The sequence below is a fragment of the Colossoma macropomum genome, unplaced genomic scaffold (genome assembly GCF_904425465.1).
Source record: "Colossoma macropomum unplaced genomic scaffold, Colossoma_macropomum, whole genome shotgun sequence".
NCBI classification, from domain to species: Eukaryota; Metazoa; Chordata; class Actinopteri; order Characiformes; family Serrasalmidae; genus Colossoma; species Colossoma macropomum.
The window spans coordinates 25,172,822-25,194,118 of NW_023494790.1; the positions used below are offsets into that span (position 1 = coordinate 25,172,822).

At 39.8% G+C, this 21,297-nt stretch overlaps 1 protein-coding gene across 1 annotated transcript in view; it reads left to right on the forward strand.

Moving 5' to 3' along the window:
* The window catches only part of nrg3b (neuregulin 3b), a 215,600-nt gene extending 194,595 nt beyond the window's left edge, over window positions 1–21,005 (forward strand). Inside the window, exons 4-9 of the mRNA XM_036572755.1 lie at window positions 132–158; window positions 7,527–7,629; window positions 12,355–12,481; window positions 15,759–15,871; window positions 16,648–16,836; window positions 20,017–21,005. Of these exons, the coding sequence (XP_036428648.1) occupies window positions 132–158; window positions 7,527–7,629; window positions 12,355–12,481; window positions 15,759–15,871; window positions 16,648–16,836; window positions 20,017–20,692 (1,235 nt within the window). The 3' untranslated portion in view covers window positions 20,693–21,005. The remainder of the gene's footprint in view (window positions 1–131; window positions 159–7,526; window positions 7,630–12,354; window positions 12,482–15,758; window positions 15,872–16,647; window positions 16,837–20,016) is intronic.
* The last annotated feature ends 292 nt before the right edge of the window (window positions 21,006–21,297 follow it).

Below are 21,297 nucleotides of genomic sequence, written 5' to 3' on the forward strand. Positions count from 1 at the left end.
ACGATCAGTCGACCGGCAGAAGCGACACATAATGTGTGTCTTTCTAAACATATTTGAGTAATTATTATATAAAATAATAGAATAATAACTTGCATTTTTCTCTGTCTCTTTCTTTTTTCTCTCATGAGCAGCAGATGAGCTGGGCATCGAGTTTATGGGTAAGGAAATTTATGTTTTTTTAATTACTAGCTGCTTCACAAACATACACATCCTGCCTCATTCATTCCATTTATTATTTTATTTTTTGCTTGTTTTACAAGGTCTTTCCATTCACACACAACAGTGCTACAAATCGAGGAGAGAGAAGACTGACGCACACTGGCTATGAAACACATGCACCTGCATTATTTTACCTTCCAACTACATGACTCTGTCAGTGTGCCCATAGAAGGCGTTCTAAACATTGGGCTGTACTGTGTAATAACCAGGCTCAGTTTGAAAGGAGATGCAAGGCCCCCTGGTGAAAAAAAAAACGACACAAATCATCCATGTACATAATTTGGCAGACATCCTCATCCAGAGCAACTTATAACTTAATCATATTAGTGAGCTGAGCAAATGTAGCAGTAAGAGTCTCGCCTAAGGACTTTTATCAGTATAGTGTGGTGTGCTCGCCCAGGAGGGGAATGTAACCCCAATCACTTGGAGGGAGGCAGCGTTACCCGCTCTGCCATACCAACCACGCTATATGAATCATTTTACTGAATTAGTTCAAACTGTGGATTTTTGCAGTTGCTCTTATCCAGAACAGTTTACAGTTTCATCAAGATACATAGGTAGCATGGCAAATGCAGCATTAAGAGTCTTGACCAAGGACTCTTATTGTTGTAGCGCGTTGCCTTTGGTGATATGTCCCAAAATATAACAACAGAGAGTCATTACAGGATTGCTACTAGATGTTGATATGTATAGTCAGCTGCAGCTGGGTTCTAATACCATGGTATTTTTAAAATAAAAAGTCTAGGAATTCCACAAAGCAATAAAAGTATGTACTGGCAGGTGAAAGCATCTTAAATCTAGTAATGTTATTCCACTGGCAGACATTTTTGCTTGTTTTAAATAATGCATTTAAGGATGCGTCATATTCGGGATTTGTGCTTTGGTAAGAATAGAATCTACACACACTCAAAAGCACAGAGGTGTGGACAGTTCTGTGGTTTAAGAACACGTCATGAATCTGACACAGACTTTTTCTTGGCATCTTTCTCAAGAACAAGTTTAAGAAGAGACTTAGGAAGATATTAATGAATGAGGCCCAATATTCTTACAGTGTCATGAGGAGGAATACTAAATATATTGACTACATTTAATATGCTCTCACCTGCAAAGATATCATTTTTGTGGTGTAGTCACGATATAAGATGAGAGATATCTACAAGAGCCTTACCTACAGTTCATGATCACCATCACACCAGAAATTTTAAAATGTAACCATGGTGATGAGTATGCACTGGGTTGGCTAGCTGACACTATGCTTAGCGACAGACGGAGAGAGGAACCCTACAGATAATTTCCTAGTGAAGATGTTGACAGTTGCATTGTTGGGCACGGCCAGCCACAGGCCACACATGACTCAGCTGGGATTCTTTCTCTCAGAATTAATGTACACATAAACACTTGTGGCTAAATGCTAAAGCTCCTGGTGTCTCCGTGGACACATAGGTAGTGAATGAGATGGATTGTGAGGATACGTACAGATCCCAGCCTGCAGCATCTGTTTGTACAATGTAAATTATGCGGGTGTACATACATACACATGTTGTGGATGGGTGGGTGCGTGTGTGGGGGTGTCCTGACTTTATTATTTTTATAAAAACTGTGATTTTTATGAAAGCTGCATTTCATTTTTTATAACTAAATAGGCAAAAACTTTTTTTTTGTGTTAGGTTAGAGTTAGGACTAGAAAGACTGTATTACATATTAATAGATATATATAAAAGTACCTACATATATACACCCTCTGGCCTGTTCTTTAATAGTCAGGATGCCCACAGGACCACCACAGAGCAAGTAGTATCCGGGTGGTGGGTCAGTCTCAGTAAAGTCAGAGATGATAGCTCATCCATTGCTGCACAGTTTGTTTTGGTCATCCTCTAGTCCTTCATCAGTGGTCACAGGACGCTGCCCGCTGGACGCTGTTGGCTGGATAGTTTTGGTTGGTGGACTATTCTCAGTCCAGCAGTGACACTGAGGTGTTTAAAACTCCAGCAGCACTGCTGTGTCTGATCCACTCAGACAAGCACAACACATACTAACACACCACCACCACGTCAGTGTCACTGCAGTGCTGATAATGATCCACCACCCAAATACTACCTGATTTGTGGTGGTCCTGACCACTGAAGAACAGGGTAAATTGGGGCTAACAAAGTATGCAGAGAAACAGATGGACTACAATCTGTACTTGTAGAACTATAAAGTGCACCACTGTGGTAAGTGGAGCTGAGAAAATGGACATTAAGTGTATTATGGCTTATATACATGTATAGGTGGTTACATAAACAGCCATATGCAAAAGTTTTGGTGCCTCGTTAAATTGCATGTTTTATTGATTTTCTAACTCAAAATAAGTCACACATCCTCTACAGAGACGTCTACATGTTAATGCACAGTTACTGTTTATTGACTGAATTTAACATATGGGGGGAAAAAGAGAACATAACATATGACCTGTACAAAAGTCATTGCACTTTTAGACTTTTTGTTTTATTTTTTAAAAAGCCTACCTTGTTTCTATACACATGGTCCATTTTATCAGGTCCACTTACCATGTAGGTGCATTTTGTAGCTCTGCAGTTGCAGATTTCAGTTTGTTTCCCTGCATAATTTGTCAGCTCCCCATTACTCTGTTCATCAATGATCAGGACCAATACAAGAAATATATTACTGCTATCAAAGGTAATAAGTTATGAACACCACTATTTTTTATCCCTTTAAAGCATTTTCCTAGTTTCCTAGACCATTCAAAGCATCCATGGTTCCAGCCTGAAGCCCAGCTACTTGCATGCTTTTGCTATGACTTGATTTGCTATGACTTGATTGTTCTCTTTTTTGTAAGGAAGCTTTCAAATGTCATGTTCCATTGATGACTCTCTTGATAAAAGTTATTTCCAGCTACTGCCATGCTGAGAATTAGTTTATCACTGGAGTACATTGAGTCTGAAGTATCATTTATAAGCAAAACAGACCATTGATACCAGTAACGTCACTAACATTAGCACCAGAGAATGCATTCAGCAGACTACGCTGGACAGTACTGGCAGGAATACTGGATAAATCAAAAACAGCAAACTAGCAAAAACAGCAACAAAGTGGAAAGCTACAGTTCCCCTCCAAACAAGACATGACAAATGAGAATGCAGCCCCTGTTGCTCTCACTGAACTGGAAACTGCATTCACCTTATTTTTCTTTTCACCCTGCGTTCAAATTGACTTATTAAATACAAATAAATACATTCTGCTGAATTTCTCCACTCCTACAGGTATAACTGCACTGTGTTTAAATACACATATATAAAATGTTCAGTTAACTTAAAGGGCAGCTGGCAGTCATATGCTGTAAAATGGAGGTTTTTTATGACCGCCACATTATAAATAACACATATGGAGCATATCACTGTCGTGACAAAACATCTCCAAAATGGTAACTTTATAAGAGAAGAAAAAACCTTCAATGGAAAACTTTCAATGGAAGATGACGGAACAAGATTTTTTCTCAAGCAATCTGGAGCATTTTTATTGCTCCATTCATCATGAAATTTTAACACTATGTAAAAGACAGTTGGCATTTTCAAATTCTATAAAAAATAAATAAATAAAAACAACAAAAACAGCAATTCAGTAAGGTTTTATTTGAACATGTCAATATGGTGCCACATTCTGACATTATATAAAAAACAAAGTGTGTGTGTGTGTGTCTCTCTCTGCATATGGCTGTGCTACTGCGCGTCACACTTAATTACAGTTAAGCCCCGAGGTGTATTACTTGCTGAGGTTGCACATTATGTAGTGCGACTCTGGGGATCAGAAATATCACACAGCCAAAGGGATAAGTGGCTGCCTCTACCCTGACAAGCTGGAGTAGCCGCAGATTTTAAGCAGTGTCAACAACCGGGAGCCAAAACACTGCAGTAAAAAGGAACTTTTATAGAAGATGGCGCTTTTTTCCAGCTCTTTTCTATCCGTCACTGGCTATCTTTTTTTCTCCTTTGATACAAGCCGCTTCCACTTTTCAGTCCAGCACGCCCCCTACCCCCACCACCCTCTGTCTCATGCCTGACAGCTGAAAATATTCAGTGAATCCAGTGAAGTTTTCCATTAGCCTGTGTTCACACACTTGCTTCACTAGCTCCACTTCAAACACCCTCAAAGAGAAAGAGAGCATGAGAGACAATGAGAAAGAGAGAATGAGAGAGATAGAGAGAGAAACAACAAGAAAAAAGAGAAAGAAAAAGAGAAAGAGACAGTGAGAGTGAGTGAGAGAGACGGAGAAATAATGTGAAAGAGACAGAGAGAGAGTCAGAGAAGGAGAGAAAACAAGACAGAGAGACAGACAGACAAAAAGAGAGAGGGAGAGAAAGACAGTAACGGACAGAGAGAAAGACACAGAGGGAGAGAGATACAGGCAGAGATGAGAGAGAGAGAGGGAGCGAGAGACAGACAGAAAGGCATGTATTACTGTTCAGTTGAATGATTTTAATCTGGATAGTAAATGAGTCTGGTCACAGACATTACCCTATGTGTGTGTATGTGTGTTTGAGAGACAGTGAGAGAGGAAACAATAGAAAACAAAAGAGAAAATAAACATGTAAACACGGACAGAGAAAAGAAGATAACATTATCTTGGTTGAATGGCCTTGTCACCTTTTGACTTCACCCTCACTAATAAAGTTTCCTAAATGGCTCTTGAGTTGGATGGACAGTTCTAGAAAAACCTTCAGTTGGTAGAGAACCTTTACAATTAGTTAGACTTTAAAAGGTTTCCTCCCTCTCACACATCTACAAAGATGATTCCTTAAAGAACCAAGCTTTGACATGTTCTTTAGGGAAGTGTTTCTTCTATGGCGCTGTTCCAAAAGTGTTCTTCTTTTTTGTGAGGAAAAAATATCACAAAGGTTTAGAATTTTTATATATTTACCAATGGCCCAACACAAATCCCTTGTGTTACGTGTGTACGCATAACTGGACAACTAAGACATTTCACAAGATTTAAGGCCTTTTGTTGCATATTTTAAATTGTTCAGGCAGTTTCCCTTTGGTTGTGTGTTTTATGGTGTGTTCCATACAAACATATGCAAAGATTTGTGCCTCCTGGTCAAACTCGTGAAATCAAGTTAACATATCGTCTACAGAGAAAAAACTTTGGTGCACAATTACTGTTTTTTTGTAATAAAATTAAACATAAAACATGGCCTGTGCAAAAGTTATAATACATTTTATACTTCGTGTTTTACTATTTTTCCAATGCGCAAAGTGCAGCAAATAAATAAAAATTGTGCACTAAAGTTTGCCAAAAGCTATATATAAGTTTGTTCACTGCAGACAGTGTGTTCATTTATTTTTACTTCAAAAATGAACAAATCACTTAATTTGACTACATATATAGCCCTATCCTTCTTCATTGAATACCACTGGTGTTAAATCGGACACGAGGCTTTGCTTTTGAAGTGTGTTAGATCATTGATAGTCTGCGCTATAACCTAATGAAAGGCATGAAAAGTGTTTCTGTTAGAAGTGTGTTGCTCACCTTACATGACACTTATACAGTCAACCAATAATACAGCCTGCAAATGTATTTTCATTGTATTTATATTTGGACATCTGGGTCTTGTACATAAAGATCTAATTCTTGGTTTTACTAGAATCAGAACAACTCACAAAATACTGTTGTATATCTCCAGTAATTGAAAGTTGGAGGAATAGATACTTTATTTGCTCATATAAAACTCTGTACTCTACCGAGGCCAGTTGCACCAGCTGTACACAATCTTCTAGACTGATGCTCCGGTTGTGTTGGTTGGCCAGAAACCTTTGTTTAAGGGAAGATGCTCTTTCACACACAGTTGTCAGGAGGAGATAATGTAGTCAAACAAACAAGCAAACTGTGTCTATAGGTGTTCAGTTTTGTTCAGTTCAATATTAAAAACATACGCGTGTGCACATTGTTCTATACTATACAACCAGTGCAAGTTGCCATCTGTGTTTCCGTGGCAGCATATTTATTGAATGGTTCTGAACTTATTATCATCATGTTAAGGTTACAGATGGGTGGTGCAAGTGAATTTGGTAAAACTATAGTTTGAAACTTGTTTAAACTAAGGACTTAGTAAAGACTTTAGGCACAAACTTAAGTACAAATGTATGGAGAACTGGTACAGCCCAGTCCTGTTGTGTAATTATTGGTGACATAGTCACTTGTTGATGAATAAATGAATTTGGGCCATTTTATTGCATTTTTATTTATTAATTGTATATTTTAAAAAGCCTAAATAAAGAATTCTAATATGAGAAGTTGTGAGCGAGAGAGAGAGAGAGAGAGAAAGAAAAAAAAGAGAAGAGAGAGAGAGAGAGCGAGAGAGAAATGGGGGGGCATTCATCTGGGATCATCTCCCAGCCAGGGCTGCATGGGTTCATTGGGCTGATGTTTCTATCCCAGTGGCTTTGCTGGCTTCCTCCGAACATCAGTGAGAGAGAGGAAGAGAGAGAGCGAGTGAGAAGGAAGAAAGAGAGAGAGAGAGACAGACGTTGGCTCTGCAGTGTAGCGTTGGCTTTCTCTGTACAGATCATTAGCACACTTCAATTAACAAATGTCTCTGGAAACACACATCCAGAATGTTAGTATTATTATCTCACATTATTGATTCTGTACAGCCTTCCATCATTCTGCATGCCAGTCTCTTCACCTCCACATCTCTTACAATGTCAAACATGGACCTGTGTTGTTCAAAAGTAACGTCTTCTTAACCCCTTAAGCTGTAGACTCATTAATCAGACTTATTACTCCATAACTACTATGAATTATCCACTAACTGCAATGAAATTAATGTGGACGTCATGTAGTTAAGAGAGTGAGTGAATGGGCCCAAAGGGTTAAGATCATTTTAACAGTTTTAATGAGGTGTGAAAGTGATATGCACCATTCATTGTAAATTGATGGTGCTTTGCGGTAAGTAATTCAAGATTCTCTGTGTCAAGTGACAATGTTACTGTGATAATAAGGTCTAGTTCTATATGTGCTAGTTCACTTCGTAACATCTTCCTAGATAACCTGCACCACTTCATTGCCATCATCACTGACAGTCTATATTAGATCTGTGCTATGAAATACCTGTCCAAACAACCTGATATTAAAGTTCCTCACAGCCTGTAAGAAAACTAATAATTGTGAAAATGTCTTTGTTCAGTTCGTATTGACTCAGCAGAGGAAGAGAGAGAGAGAGAGAGAGAGAGAGAGAGAGAAATAGAGAGAGAGAGCAGGAGAAATTTCTATAGTAACTGTGGATTTTCCCTGATACCTGTTTCATCAGAGAGTGGAGAGACCTACCAGAGGCAGATCCTGTCAATCTTCAGCATCGCTATGGGCATCAGCTTGCTGGGAGTGGCCTGCATGGCTCTTTACTGCAGGAACAAGTAAGTCGTTACCAGCTATTACCTAAACTGCAACAGGGGGCAGGAACTCATGCACAATGCTTTGATAACACAGTAGCACAGCAATCAAACCCATGCTGAATAACAAAATGCTTAATTGTGTTTTCATTGTGTTAAAGCTTAGATACACTTCACTAGTTTAATACTTCTCTCAAGGGTGTGAAGGAAATCTCATTGTTGTCTCACACCTGAACAGACGTACATATGAAAAGATGTGACTGATCATATGCTCAAGTTGCATGTGTTGAGATTTCGCTCCTTAGAATGTAATTAAGCAGACAGTAATGGAACATATTCCTCCACTGTGTCTGTCAGAAGTACTCACGGATCTACTGTGGCAGTGAATAAGCCAATCAGTGTGACATTTTGTTATGAAACTGTTTGTTGTAATAGTCATTTTCTTTGCAGTATATCAGGCACACAGTAGAATACTACCCCTGGCACCATCAGGGGGCACACTTAAATGCAATACTGTGCCTCCCCACAAGCCCCCCACACCTCCCCACACTAGTTTTGTGTTTGTGTTATTTGTAGTGCAACTTAGAATTTATTTTATTTATTTTATTTATTTATTCATTTTCAAACTGCATTCACATTAATTACATGGATTTTCTAGCTGACCAAGCCATTCAGACATCTCAATCGAAATTGCCTGACATGAGCCCATAGCTACATGTCGCCATCAGTTTAATCAGAGAACCTCCCCCAGGAGGAGACGGCAATCCTTGGTGTAAAACACGTAACGGGGTGTGAGCAGGGAGACCAGAGGCGCTGAGTGAGTGAATGGCAGTAAAATGAGGAAACACCTGAGAAACTAAAAAAAAAAACCTGCTGTTTTGTGGATGTAGACTGAAACTGAACTGTTCTGATGTTCTTCTTCAAACTGTTTTCTGCCACACGTCCATTTTTAATGAACTATGATGTGTATATTATAAAAAAAACAAAGGTTTTGTGAAACAAGTAACTGCAAGATGTTTACAGCACTGCCCCAGCGTCTCATACATCGCCAAACAGACGCAGTCTCACCTACAAAAGATATAATACTGTGGAAAAGTTTATGATAAATGACTGGTACACACCTGTATAATACTGTGGTATCCACCACACAATCCACGTTTCAGAAGGGGTTTTAGGGGCATGGCATGCAAAGCTGCAATCATATGCCTCCCCCCATAGTTAAGAAAAGACATTTGTTGTTGTGTCTGTTTATGTTGTTGTTGTTTAATTGGAGATGTGTTTATTTGTTGACTAGAAGTCATGTTCCCACTACTCCAGCTGTGTTTCAGTAGCACTGGGCTGGGGGTTTTCCATTGTTACCTGTTCAATAAAAGAGCATTTCGCTGCTGTCAGATCAAAACCTTGTATCTCCAAAATAGTAGCTTTACCGGAGAAGGTAAAAACATACTTTACCTTTAATGTAAGCCAATGGAACCAGACATCTTTGGAAGTAATTATGGGCCATTTCTTTTGGTAAATTCAAAATGAAACTTACACACAATATAAAGGACAGTAGGCATTTTCAAATAATGTCAAAAACTGAAAAACAACGAAAAATGGAGATACAAGGTTTTAGTCCAACAGCAGTGATTTGCTTGTATCTGCAGTGTTTTCTGCATATTCTACTATGTTGACACCACAATATTATGATGGCAGTGATAAGTTATGATTTTGGCAAAATCAGCTTTTGTAAAGTAGTCATTTTAATGACTCAGTGCTGTGCTCTTGACCTGTTTTAACACTTAGAAGAGCTTCACTGACGTCAAGATTGGCTTACAGATTACGAGGTCTGATTTGATTGGCCAAGCCAGACATTATGCTTTTCCTCAATGTCAAACAGCAGAGGATTGCCATCTCTTCTTATGTTAGAGAATCTCTGGTTTAGTTCATTTTCTACTGACAAAACAAAGCTTGTCATCTCAACTTGATTTTTAATGTCTACCTTCTACAATGTTGGAGTTAGCAGAGGCTGAGTTCGCTATCGCTAAACAGATTTGTTAAACAGTCTGGACAAAAACATGGATGTCTTAGAGTATTTTGGACGGATATCATCCCAGCCTAACAGCAAAGCCTACTGTACAGACATAGGGAGCAAACACATCCACGTGTGAAAACTAATTTTCAAGATTGAAAGATGTTTTCAGGAGCACAGAAGGAATATGTTGCACACCAAGATTACACAGCTAATATGTTTGAACATTTGAATGGGACCTTATAACAAAACTTCCCTGTGGGGAATAGAAAGAGAGACTGCTTAGGGGAGTCAAGGCTGCATCAAGACAGATGCAGCTCTTCTGAGTTAGGGTAGGACAGTGGTGTCCAACCCTGGTCCTGCAGAGCTACCTTCCTGCAGAATTTAGTTTCTACCTGTATCGGATAAGCTGGGAAAGAGGCTGATTAGCGGGAGCAGGTGTAGCAAAATGTGGTTGGAACTAGGCTCTGCAGGAAGGTACCTCTCCAAGACTCTCCGTATTTAGTTTTTTGTCTTTGTGTTTCGCAGTAATTAAGCAGAGCTGTAGCACTCAAGTGATATTTAAAAAAGAGAAAGAATGCTACAAAGCAGGAGTGCTGTGTAAGAGTGGTGATTTACGCCAACAGTACTGTGTGTCCTTTCTGTTTGTGAGTTTATCACTTTGAGGATTGTGCTGGGTAAGCTGAGTAAAATACAGTTTAGAGTTTTATTTGATTTCCCTGAGTGGCTGGTGTTGGTGCGCTGCTGTTCACTGAAGTTAATACTTTTATTTTAATATCTGGTTAGCTATGATATTTCTGATTCTACGGTGTTGTGCTGTAATAGTAATGCTGAAGAAAGTCACAAATTGTGTGTTGATATTTATTACAAAGACAGAAGCCTGTTGCCTGTGGTTTATTGGGTAAGGGGAGTCGTGCCCCCTCTGTCATTTTTTTCACCCCCTTGCCTAATTAAACTTACCGCTTGGCCAGATACTACCTCACTGTTATTTCCAACATCATTTATGGTCACAAGTCCTCATTATATCTATTCCTTAAAATTTAGAGCACACTGACTCAGCGTACTCCAACAAAGACCAACAAACCCAAAAGTTTGGTAGCCTAAACTCTAGATGTTCTGGAATGTTCTCCCCACTCACATTGTTCTAGAATGGTCTCCCCTGTTCACACTAGTTTTAAGCTAGTTTGGCCGACTGTCAACACTGAACAACTGAAATGTTTGTAGGCCATGTTTTTAAAGGCTGCCATGCAATGCCCTGCTGAAAAAACAGTTTGGCCAGCTCAAGGTAGTTCATTTGGTAGACGAGCTTAGCTGATTGACCAGTATAGAGTATGTTTTGTTTGATTTTGATGGTTTAGCTGGTCAACCAGCATGACCAGCTTGACCAAGCTGGTTGATCTGCATGACCGAGCTAGTTGACCAGCATGACCGAGCTGGTTGACTAGCATGACCAAGGTGGTTGACCAGTATGATCAGCAAGTTGGTTGGTCAAACTTGGTCTAGTTGGTCATGCTAGCAGACCAGCTAAACCATGAAACTCAAATCACTAGCTGGTTGACCAGCATAGGGTAGCCTATGTTTTCGTGTAGTCCAACTGGATGTCCAGCTTGTCAACCACCTAGACCTTTGCTGATAGCTGGTTTTAGCTGGATTTTTCAGCAGAGTGGATCTATGCAGCTCCTAACAATTTAAAACCATTGTTTTTAATGAATGCACAAACACAATCTCTGACATCTGTTCTTGGACATGCTGCATCTCCATGACTTCCAGCACTGCTCAATTTTTCTGAGCCCCACAGCACTCAGCATTTTGCCATTAGTGCATCAAACTGAACTCAGAAAGAGACTGCAAAAGCCATAGTAGGTGGCCTGTTGAAAATTTCCCAAAGAAAGGCACTAAAGTCTTCAAGATAAACAGAGGAATATCTGTTACTTCAGCTAGTTGAAAGTGTTATTCCATTAAATCTTTGTGAGTAGAGTGTAAAATAGGCCACAACGCTGTGCAATTGCTGCAATATTTGCAATTAAATCATCTAAACATTGCCAAAATGTGATTCTGTAAAGAGGTTCCAATATTCCTGAATATAAATTAAGGTTGATCAGAGTGACTCGTTAAATGGCTACTTATGGTCAATTACCATGGACGGTAATTTTGGCACTTATCCCCTCTACTTAGTAAAAGAACTGAAAACTTGTTCATTTCCCTCTATTATGAGCGTGTTTTAGGTCTTTTCTGAGTATAAAGATACATCACAATTACTGTTCATGGCAACTGACCATTTAATACTGATGCAGTAAACAGATATTAAGTTGAAAAGCAATGGAGTGTTCCTTTCTGCTTCAACAGCAGGGATAGATGTAACAATTTACAGTGGCCATTCTGACCACCAACCTAATAAGTCCTGTAGCCACAATAATAGAAATGAATTTATTGAATGTAAATTTTATTCACAGTTAACAAGCATGCCTGAGTTCCAACAGTCTGTTGTTGCTTTGAAAAAGTAAATACTTAATAAAAATTTCACAATTAAGAATATTGCTGGTGTGGTGACCACCGTGCTCCTGTCATACAATCTACATTATGTCATCAGGTAAGCAATTGGCCATTTGGGCTACAGGCTCTGCATTTTTAGTGACCAAAATGTGAAATGTTGTGGTCAGGGGCACAGGGCAGCAGGCAATGTCTATCCCTGTTTGACAGTATCAGTAGACTTATCATAGCTTATTAACATCTTGCAGGAGACAAAGGGAAAAACACAGAGCCCACCTCACAGAGATGCGTAACCTGAGGGACTGCAGTGTCAATGCTTTGCGGCTCATGTCTAAATCCAGCTCCAGAACGGAATGTGGCCTCCAGCATCAAAAGGTAAAGCATATTTTCTTCTGTCTGAAAACCAATATAAGCAGCATTTTCAAATTCACGCTGCAACGCTCTCATCCATGCATAGCAGCCATATGAAGATGGTGGGAAATCAAACCACCCGTGTGTGGCTGGGACAGCGTTCCAAATGCATTTCCTGTGCATAACAGTGATGTGTAATGAATACAGTTGGCCAGCAGGCAGCTCAGGGAATGATGCCCTCTGTAGCTTTACTGCTCTCCCACCTGCTGATGATCCCTCACCCTGACAGAAATAGCAGCTCATGTAGCTCACAGAGTAAACACCACATCCATTTGAGCAGCAGTCAAAGCCAGTCCGCTTTGACTTGCTGCTGGAAAAAAAAAGAAACAGCTGAATAGAGGAGTCGTCTAGAAATTGGGAGATCCATCACTTTCTGCTTCCATGGACCTAAGCAACCCATTCTCATTCAGCCAAAAGATACAGACAGCTCGCATTCATGTGTACATTGTTGGGTTTGAAAAGGATCGCACTTTTATTTCTCTCTCCAGTTCGTAGTCTGGTGGCATTTTAATCATCAACATCTCCACCCGTATGAATCAAAGCCATTATATAATGTGCTCAGATGCACAACTACAATACAACACTAATGAATAGCGAATGGACTAGAAGATAAAGTCATACTGCAGGGCTGTCGCAGTGTTAGCTTTAATGTGGGGATGAATCTGCATGTTTCAGTCTCTGGAAAAAAAAAATAGTTCTTGCAATTATATTGGAGAGAGCAGCGGCTCCCTTTTCCCGCAGAGCATTCTTGCCCAGCTGAGGGTTGGAGAGGGTGGTCAGAAATGATCCAATTTTCCTGCTGGAGAGAAGAACAATGCTAACAGGTCCCTGAGGAGGCACAAGTGTTAGGAGGACACGCTTTATCAGCTGCAAGGCCCCAAACTAGTTTAAAGTCAAACCCAGTGGCTTTAATGATGTTCCACAGGCCAGGAGAGGCAGGCAGATTTCACTAACTGGAATAACTACATTATCTGGTGACTTACAACTCCGACGACTTTGGGGGGCATCTCGGGCTCATTTCCGAGTGGGCTCCAAGTCCTGGCCCGTTGTAAGATAATGGTTTTAATTTTGAGCTAGAAAAAAAAAGAAATGAAAGAAATTCTTTAGGAATCCATTAATGTAATCTTGTCTGGGATTAGTTCCCGACTCGTGCAGAAGGGCCGGGAGAGCCGGCAGGGAGTGTAATCAGAGAGTGTCTCTCTTAATCTGCTGTTTAAACGTAACGTCTAATTAAAGTGGCTCTCTCTCGCTAAGGGGCCATATATCACTGAATGAACATCTACATTCTGTCTCTCTGCTTAGTCTATAATCCACTATTTCATCTTTGACACTGCGGAGTCAAGGGCTTGTGTGTGTGTATGCACGTGTGTGTGTGTGTGTGTGTGTGTGTACATGAAGAAGAAATACAGAGAGAGAGAAAGAAGGTCGAGAGAGAGGGAGACAGAGAGAGAATATAGTGTATACAGTACTGTACAAAAATCAAAGACCACCCCTCATTTACTTAATTTCCAATCAAAATGGCCATTAGATATAATTGTTATATTTAATTAAATATACATTGTTTATGTTTCAGCATAAAAAAACAGAAAGCATACATTTATTATAAAACAGAAGCCTCACCAACTAAATATCTTTATTTCAGTATTTAGTGTGTCCACTCTTTACCCTTATTACAGCTTCCATTCTTTTCAGATACTTGCTTTCAGTTTGTCAAAGAAATCTGCAGGGATATTTTCCACACCTCAAAAGTTCAGTCTTAGAAGTTTGTTGCATTTTTTGCTTCTCACAGTTCAAGTAATCCCAAAACACATTCAGTGATGTGGAGGTCTGGACTCTGGGGTGGCCAGTCCATTGTTCTGAGAACACAACATCTTCATACATTTGATAGCAAATTGCACAAAAATTAGACAAAAGCCTCCAACATTAAGTACACAATCAAATCTATCGGTATCTAATTTGTCCACTCTTTACTTTTGTGCACCTGTTGCCACCATCCTTTAAATCTTAAAACTAACTCAGCTGCCATTCTCTTCCCCTTTAAAGGTGTTATTTTAGTGGTGGATCATTCTCAGTACTGCAGTGACACTGACATGGTGGTGGTGTGTTAATACATCAGACACATCAGTGCTGCACTGTGTCCACTCACTGTCCACTCTATTAGACACTCCTACCTTGTTGGTCCATCTTGTAGATGTAAAGTCAGAGACAGTAGCTCAGCTGTGGCTGCACAGTTTGTGTTGGTCATCTTCTTGTCTGCCATCAGTGCTCACTGGACGCTGTTGGCTGGATAAGTTTGGTTGGTGGACTGTTCTCAGTCCAGCTGTAACAGTGAGGTGTTTAAAAATTCCAGCAGCACCGCTGAGTCTGATCCACTCATGCAAGCATAAAAGGGGGATAACAAAGTGTGCAGAGAAACAGATGGACTACAGTCTGTCATTGTAGAACTACAGAGTGTCCCTGTATTGTGAGGCTGATAAAATAGACAGAGAGTGCAGATACAAAGTATACTTAATGAAGCAGCTGGTCAGTGTGGACATATTTATATGTACAGTAGGGACCAAAAATCTGAGATCACTACTGAAAATGCTTCTAAGTTTTACTCTTTTTCTACTTTAATACACAGTTTTTCATTACAAATTATATTATTAGCATATCAATCTTTGAAATTTTAATGCAAATTTGTGTTTCTTAGTAGTGTGCACGACTCTGATCACTAACAGTAAGAAAATGCCTCAGAACATGAGGCATCTCAACATGAGCTTTGATGGAAGGAATGAGACTGAATCTGACTTTTTGTATAAAGTCTTTAACATGGTTAAAGACTTTATTTTATTTCCTAAAATTTGAATAGTGACCTAGAAATACTACAGAATCTTGAAAATTTCTTCTCCTTTGTCGTAACTTTTCTTTGTTTTAAAATTTTCAAAATTGTAAAACTTTTTGTTGTTTTGTATAATTAAAAAGTAAAAAAATTGAAAAGTCCTAGATTTTCAAAGTGGTCTCAGACTTTTAGTCTCTCTCTCTCTCTCTCTCTCTCTCTCTCTCTCTCTCTCTCTCTCTCTCTCTCTCTCTCTATATATATATATATATATATATATATATATAGTATATATATAGAGAGAGACAGACATAGAGAAAGTAAAAGAGCATTATGTGGAAGTGCAATCATACAAAGCTGTACAATGTTAGAGTTCTACAGTTTCATCTGAAAATAAAAATCACCTGTCGTCTCCTCTCACAGTGCTGTAAAGCCCATGGGTCCTCCCCTACGTCAGGCAAAGGTACAGTGCACAGCAGCTCCAAACTCTCTGCAGCCAATCAGAGCCGCAGCCTGTCCATGGGGAAACGCCGCAGGTACTCTTCTTTTAGCCCTTTCAGATATTTTAAATATTTTACCTGAAGGCATCCAAAGAGGGAAATTAATCAGTGCACAATGTGTTTGTGTCAAAAAATAAACAGCACAAAAAGAATTGTGGATATTGTAATCGGTAATAACTCTGTTAATACACATTTCTGAATGACAGACAAAAAAAAATAGATCTGCAGTGTTCTTCTGTGCTTGTAATTGCAGTCTTTGAGATGTCTGTTAGTAGGCACATGAGCTGAAATTATAGCTGGTATTCTTCAGCCTGACTGATTGGAAATGATGTATAATGAACAATTGTGCACTCTGCTTGTTCTTTGGAAGTTTCACTATGAACTTTCTAGAATATGGATAAAACACCACAAACTCATACTACACACAGTTAGACTTAGCATGTATATATCTACAAATTATATATGTACATTTTATAGATTTCAACCCTTAAACAACCTAATTTCCCCACCCTCATTTATCAGATAAGTAATAAAATATCCAAATATATTTTATTCTATTAATTGTTATTGTCAGTAAAATGTTTTGACAGTTTTAGATTGTCAAGGCACATCAGCTTGTGCTGGGTCACTAATGACCTGTTGTATGTACAAACGGTTGGTGAAACATTCATGCATTTAAAGATTAAAATAGTAGGGAACCAGGTTTACTGTGTGTCTAAAATTCTATAGCTGGTCTATTTCTTTCTCTCTCTTTTTTGCCCCTTTCATCACAGTTCTCTTTTCAGTCAGTAAGTCTATTTGTTTTACTACAGAAGCTGTTCCTTCTCGAGTAGTCCTGCTCTAAAACAGAAGATATCCAATCATCGATCTGTGCCACGATGGACTCCACCCATCTCCAGAGCAGGACATCATCTAATTGGAGGATCAAAAGATTCTATTCACAGTTACAAACATCTCCAAGAGTTGGAGTCCACAGATGTGACGTCAGAATCCTTGAGAAGGTAGCTGTGTCTGTGAACATGCATGGAAACATTTCACTTTAAGGATGGGTGGTATGGAAAAATGTAGCATAACAATACTTAAAGACAACTTTAGCAAAAAATAAACTATTTCAAAAGAAAGGAAAAATCAAATAATTGGTAAAAATGCATTTATAAAATAGCACAACAGCATATTGCACCAACATCCAAGCAGCTGTAGTTTATGTAGTTTCTGTACACTGGTTCTTTTGTTGTTTATGGGCTCTCTAGAATTGGTCTATATATGTTATATAGTTATTCAGTGTTGTAGAAGTACTGAAAAAATTCGTGATGTACTCAGATAAGTGTATCATCACTTAATCTTTCATGCTAATGATAACGTACAATCATATTACCCATACCTGCTAAATTTCATCATGCTCATCATGCTTGGGTGAACTTTTGATAGCACTTTTTAAAAATATTTAGTAGATCAGTATGTTATACAAAATACTTGCATGTTGGATATTAAAATGCATAAGATTTTACATTAAAACATTTATTAATAATAGTAATAAAAAGTAGCCATTTGCGTTACAGATAGAGCCATTTAACAGATTAACCTGAATGCCGTTTTGTCCTAGCCAGTCTGTAAAGCATTTCCCAGCCCATTTCACACTTTGCTGAACTGTAGTCTGTTAGTTCCTGGCTAATCCAGTTTGTTAAATTGTTCCATAAGTGAAAAGCTTGCTTAGGGGCAATGACAGGTTCGGAATTAAATGTAGGCCTGCGGTCACCCTCTACTTTAGAATCTGACCAGACGAGCTGCAGCTTAAATTTTGTCCTGGAATTGTTATCTCATTACCCTTTATTGTATCCACCTGGTTACTCACCAACAAGTTCTCAGTGGAATGACACAGTTACTGTGAAAAAAGTGTCTTAAGCAATCAGATTGTGTGTTGGAACGGACCATTGCATAATTAAATAACACTTGGTGCAAAGTTGGTCTTCAGGTCCCCTAGTGTCAGAATAGATGTTTCATTAATGTAATCAAATCAAATATTTTGACCTGTAACTCTTTTACCAGATGAACTAGTACACTGTTGACTCTCCCTGTGTGAAATGATGTGACTCTGTGTTGAGCTGCTAGTGAGCAATGAGGAGTGAAAAGGGAGGGGTGAGAACCCCCTGTTGTGAAAATAATTCACATTTTAAAGACAAATCAAAGACGGCCATGCCAAGGTAAAAATGGGTGTATAATAAAAATCATACACATCCACTATTCCATCAGTATTACTGAAGAAGAAAAAATGTTTAGTTCTAAATCTGAAAGACAGTAAACAGAAAGACTCCAAAACAGGTATAAATTGCGTTTTATGGCCACTGTGAAAAGAGGTTAAATGCATAACATTCGAGGTTACAGAATTTTCTATAAGGCACTTGTAATACATCAGGTTAAAGCATGGTTCACTGAGCAAGACTAAAGGGTGAAAGGTTAGGGCAGCAAGGAAAAAAGTGTGTGAGCAAAGTTGAGGCCTTGGAGTGTGAAATCTCTTCCAAAGGAGATTTTCAAGTGATGTTCTCATTACCATGCCAACTTGATCCAGCTTCGCAGTGACTCGTAAACTCTTCTCACAGCCAACTCTTTCTGTTTGACCTATTTCCATAATTTACATTCTTAAACAGTGCAGCTCTGAGTTTGGAGTTTCCTTCAAGGGTTCTGATGAGACATCCTCCCTATGTGCTCAGACACACACACACACACACACTTACACACATACACTTACAGAGGGAGACATTGATTCAGCTGTGTCTCGGCAGCAGGAATCTCTGTTGTTAATTAAAATAAACATGTGCCTGAAACCATGGGAAACCAACTCTCTTCCCTCGCTAATGACCGTCAGTGACAGAATTGGCTTTTACTATTATTATTGTGCGTGATTAATTACGAATTGATAAGCCTCTCATATTCTCTGTCTCTGGCCAGTTGTGACTAGGGCTGGGGAAAGGGAGACAGGCTTGGACTGACCTATTTCTAGACTTAACAGCCTTAAAACATCAACACCACCCCCGAACCTCTCCCCTGTTGCCATGGAGACACCCTCCGGTCTCCAGGAACGTGGATTCAGGAGGAGGGAGGGGAGGAGAGTGAGAGAGAGGAAGAGAAAGAGAGAGAGGGAGGGATGTAGACAGCAAAAACCAAAAGATGGGCATATGAGCCTACACATGCCCTGTCAGTAAATCCCCCATAGAAATGCTATATTTAGCCTTGTTTAGATGTAGCAGATTAACCTCCAGCTACAATACACTTTTAATACCCAAGCATTGTGAAATAGGAATCAATTATTCAAGCCCTGTTATTTAATAGTCTTTGTTGTCAGGCAATAACGCTCAGTGGGTTAGTGTTTAGGGCGCCAACTTTGCCAAATATATCTGTTTTTATGAGCTGATGTTTCTGTCACACTGTTATACTTCACAGGAAGTGGGAATATTTTTACGCTGTCTGTAAATGGCTGTGGTCGAGATGAGTGGGTAACTGTAGCAGGGAGCTGCCGCTTTGTAGCCTTATAAACCTTAACAGAAATAAGCATGCAGCAGTATCTGGGACTTTTACCCGACACAAACTTTGGATAACCTGCTTTGGTCTTTCGGTCACATCCCTGGATCCGCTCGCATTATTCCGGCACGCTGTCCCAGTTTAAAGCTGTGTGCTATCTGGGTTCCTTTAGCTGCCGTTGGACAAGGTGTGCGGGGCTTGATAAGAAGCCTGTGCGTGCAGATCAAAAAGCCATCAGTCAAATGAAGTAGTCAGAATGTAGCATTCATCAGCTCATAGGCCTGGGTCAGGGACACACGAGCTTTGATACGAACGGCTTAAATCTCCGATAAGGCCGGCGCAAGAGAGAGTTCGGAGTTAACATTAATGCTGCCAAAAAGCGCGAGGCCAGTGTTGTGGATTACGAACAATTACACAAAGATTTTAAATTTCCACTACCTCGAAATAATTTCCCTACCGCTGAGATGATTTGCAGGATAAAATCATACACACTATGCTCTCACAGGCTGAGTGGATTCTCTCGTAGGGTGAGCTGCAAAGAATGAGAAAAGGAAAGGAAAATGCAAATAATATAAAAAAAATAAAATAAAAAAATAAAAATACCTTACACAATGCCACAAAGGTACTAATCCTCACTCTCCATTCTCTCTTGGGGGTTCTTCTAGGTGCCAGTCCCACACTGATGGCAATCAGCACAGCCGCTCCTATTTGAATATGCAAACTGTGGCCTCTGCACCTTCTAGAGGAAGACTGGCCTACGCCGATGTTCCTTGCACTCGTCTGGATCAGGGAACAGCTTTTCCTCGCCCGTCCCACCGCGCCTGCTCCGTTCCCATCATCCCCTCCGTCCAGGCGTCTGACGTCGGGGACAGGTCCGTGGATGGAGGCAGCGCCGTGCTGCTTTATAGGAGTGGAGTTTCTGCGAGTCACATGCTTATCAATCCTGAGACTGAAGCAGAGGCATTGTCCTTGGCCAATTCCAGCCAGTCTCTGGCCAGCCTCACTGCGGTACAGGGGTCACATGGACTCACGTGCTCCGAGTCTGCGCTGGTGGTGGGTCAAACTAAACACAAAAGCCTTGTCACTTACACAACAGCCTTGGGAGCAGGTACAGACTCCAGTAGAGCAAAGACTGTCATTTCTACAGCCGTACTGGCATCGTCCAGCCTGTCCAAATCCACCGGCAAACTGGAGGGCCGGCCCGTACGGTCAGCTCGCGGAGGGAGTCTAAGAGAAGAGCATGGTGCTGGTTTACAAACTTCATTTTTCAAGGGAGAGAAAGACTTCCATCTGTCTGGTGAGCTTAGAGGTGTGTCCTGTCTCACACCTCCTAAAAGCTGATTGGATAAATCAATAGAACTTACGAATTGCATCCACAAATGTTCAGTGGGGTCGGACAGGGTGGGGCACTACCCCACCACCCCTCGCCCCCTTATGTTGACCAATCACAAGACTTTACTCTCTGAGCTATGGAACTGGACTACAGAGAGAACTTGCAAATGACACTGGATAACCGAGAACACAATGTGAATAAATTATAAAAAGGTTAATGACTATCGTTGGGATGTTGATTTAAAGAAGTATTGAAGAAGATAAAAAGATTTATATGCCACTATTTAACAAGAAGCTTCTACTTAGAAACCAAATAGTGTGTCATCTCTATGTTGTTTCTCTATTGTAAAAAAAAGAAGAAAATATAATAGATGTCAAAACTATGTGTATGTCATATATATGTCCTATATATATATATGACATACAAAGAGACAAAAAATAAAGAAACAGAATATGGTAAAGAAGAAGCTTTTCATTTTAAACAGCTCTGCCATCCTATGATAACCCAGTTCAACTCTGTCTTTTGTCTGTTATGCTTGAGGACGTGAGGAGAGTTTGGTGGTTCATGAATAAAATCTGTATGTCACCTTGTCATTTGATCAGAGAGTGTCTCC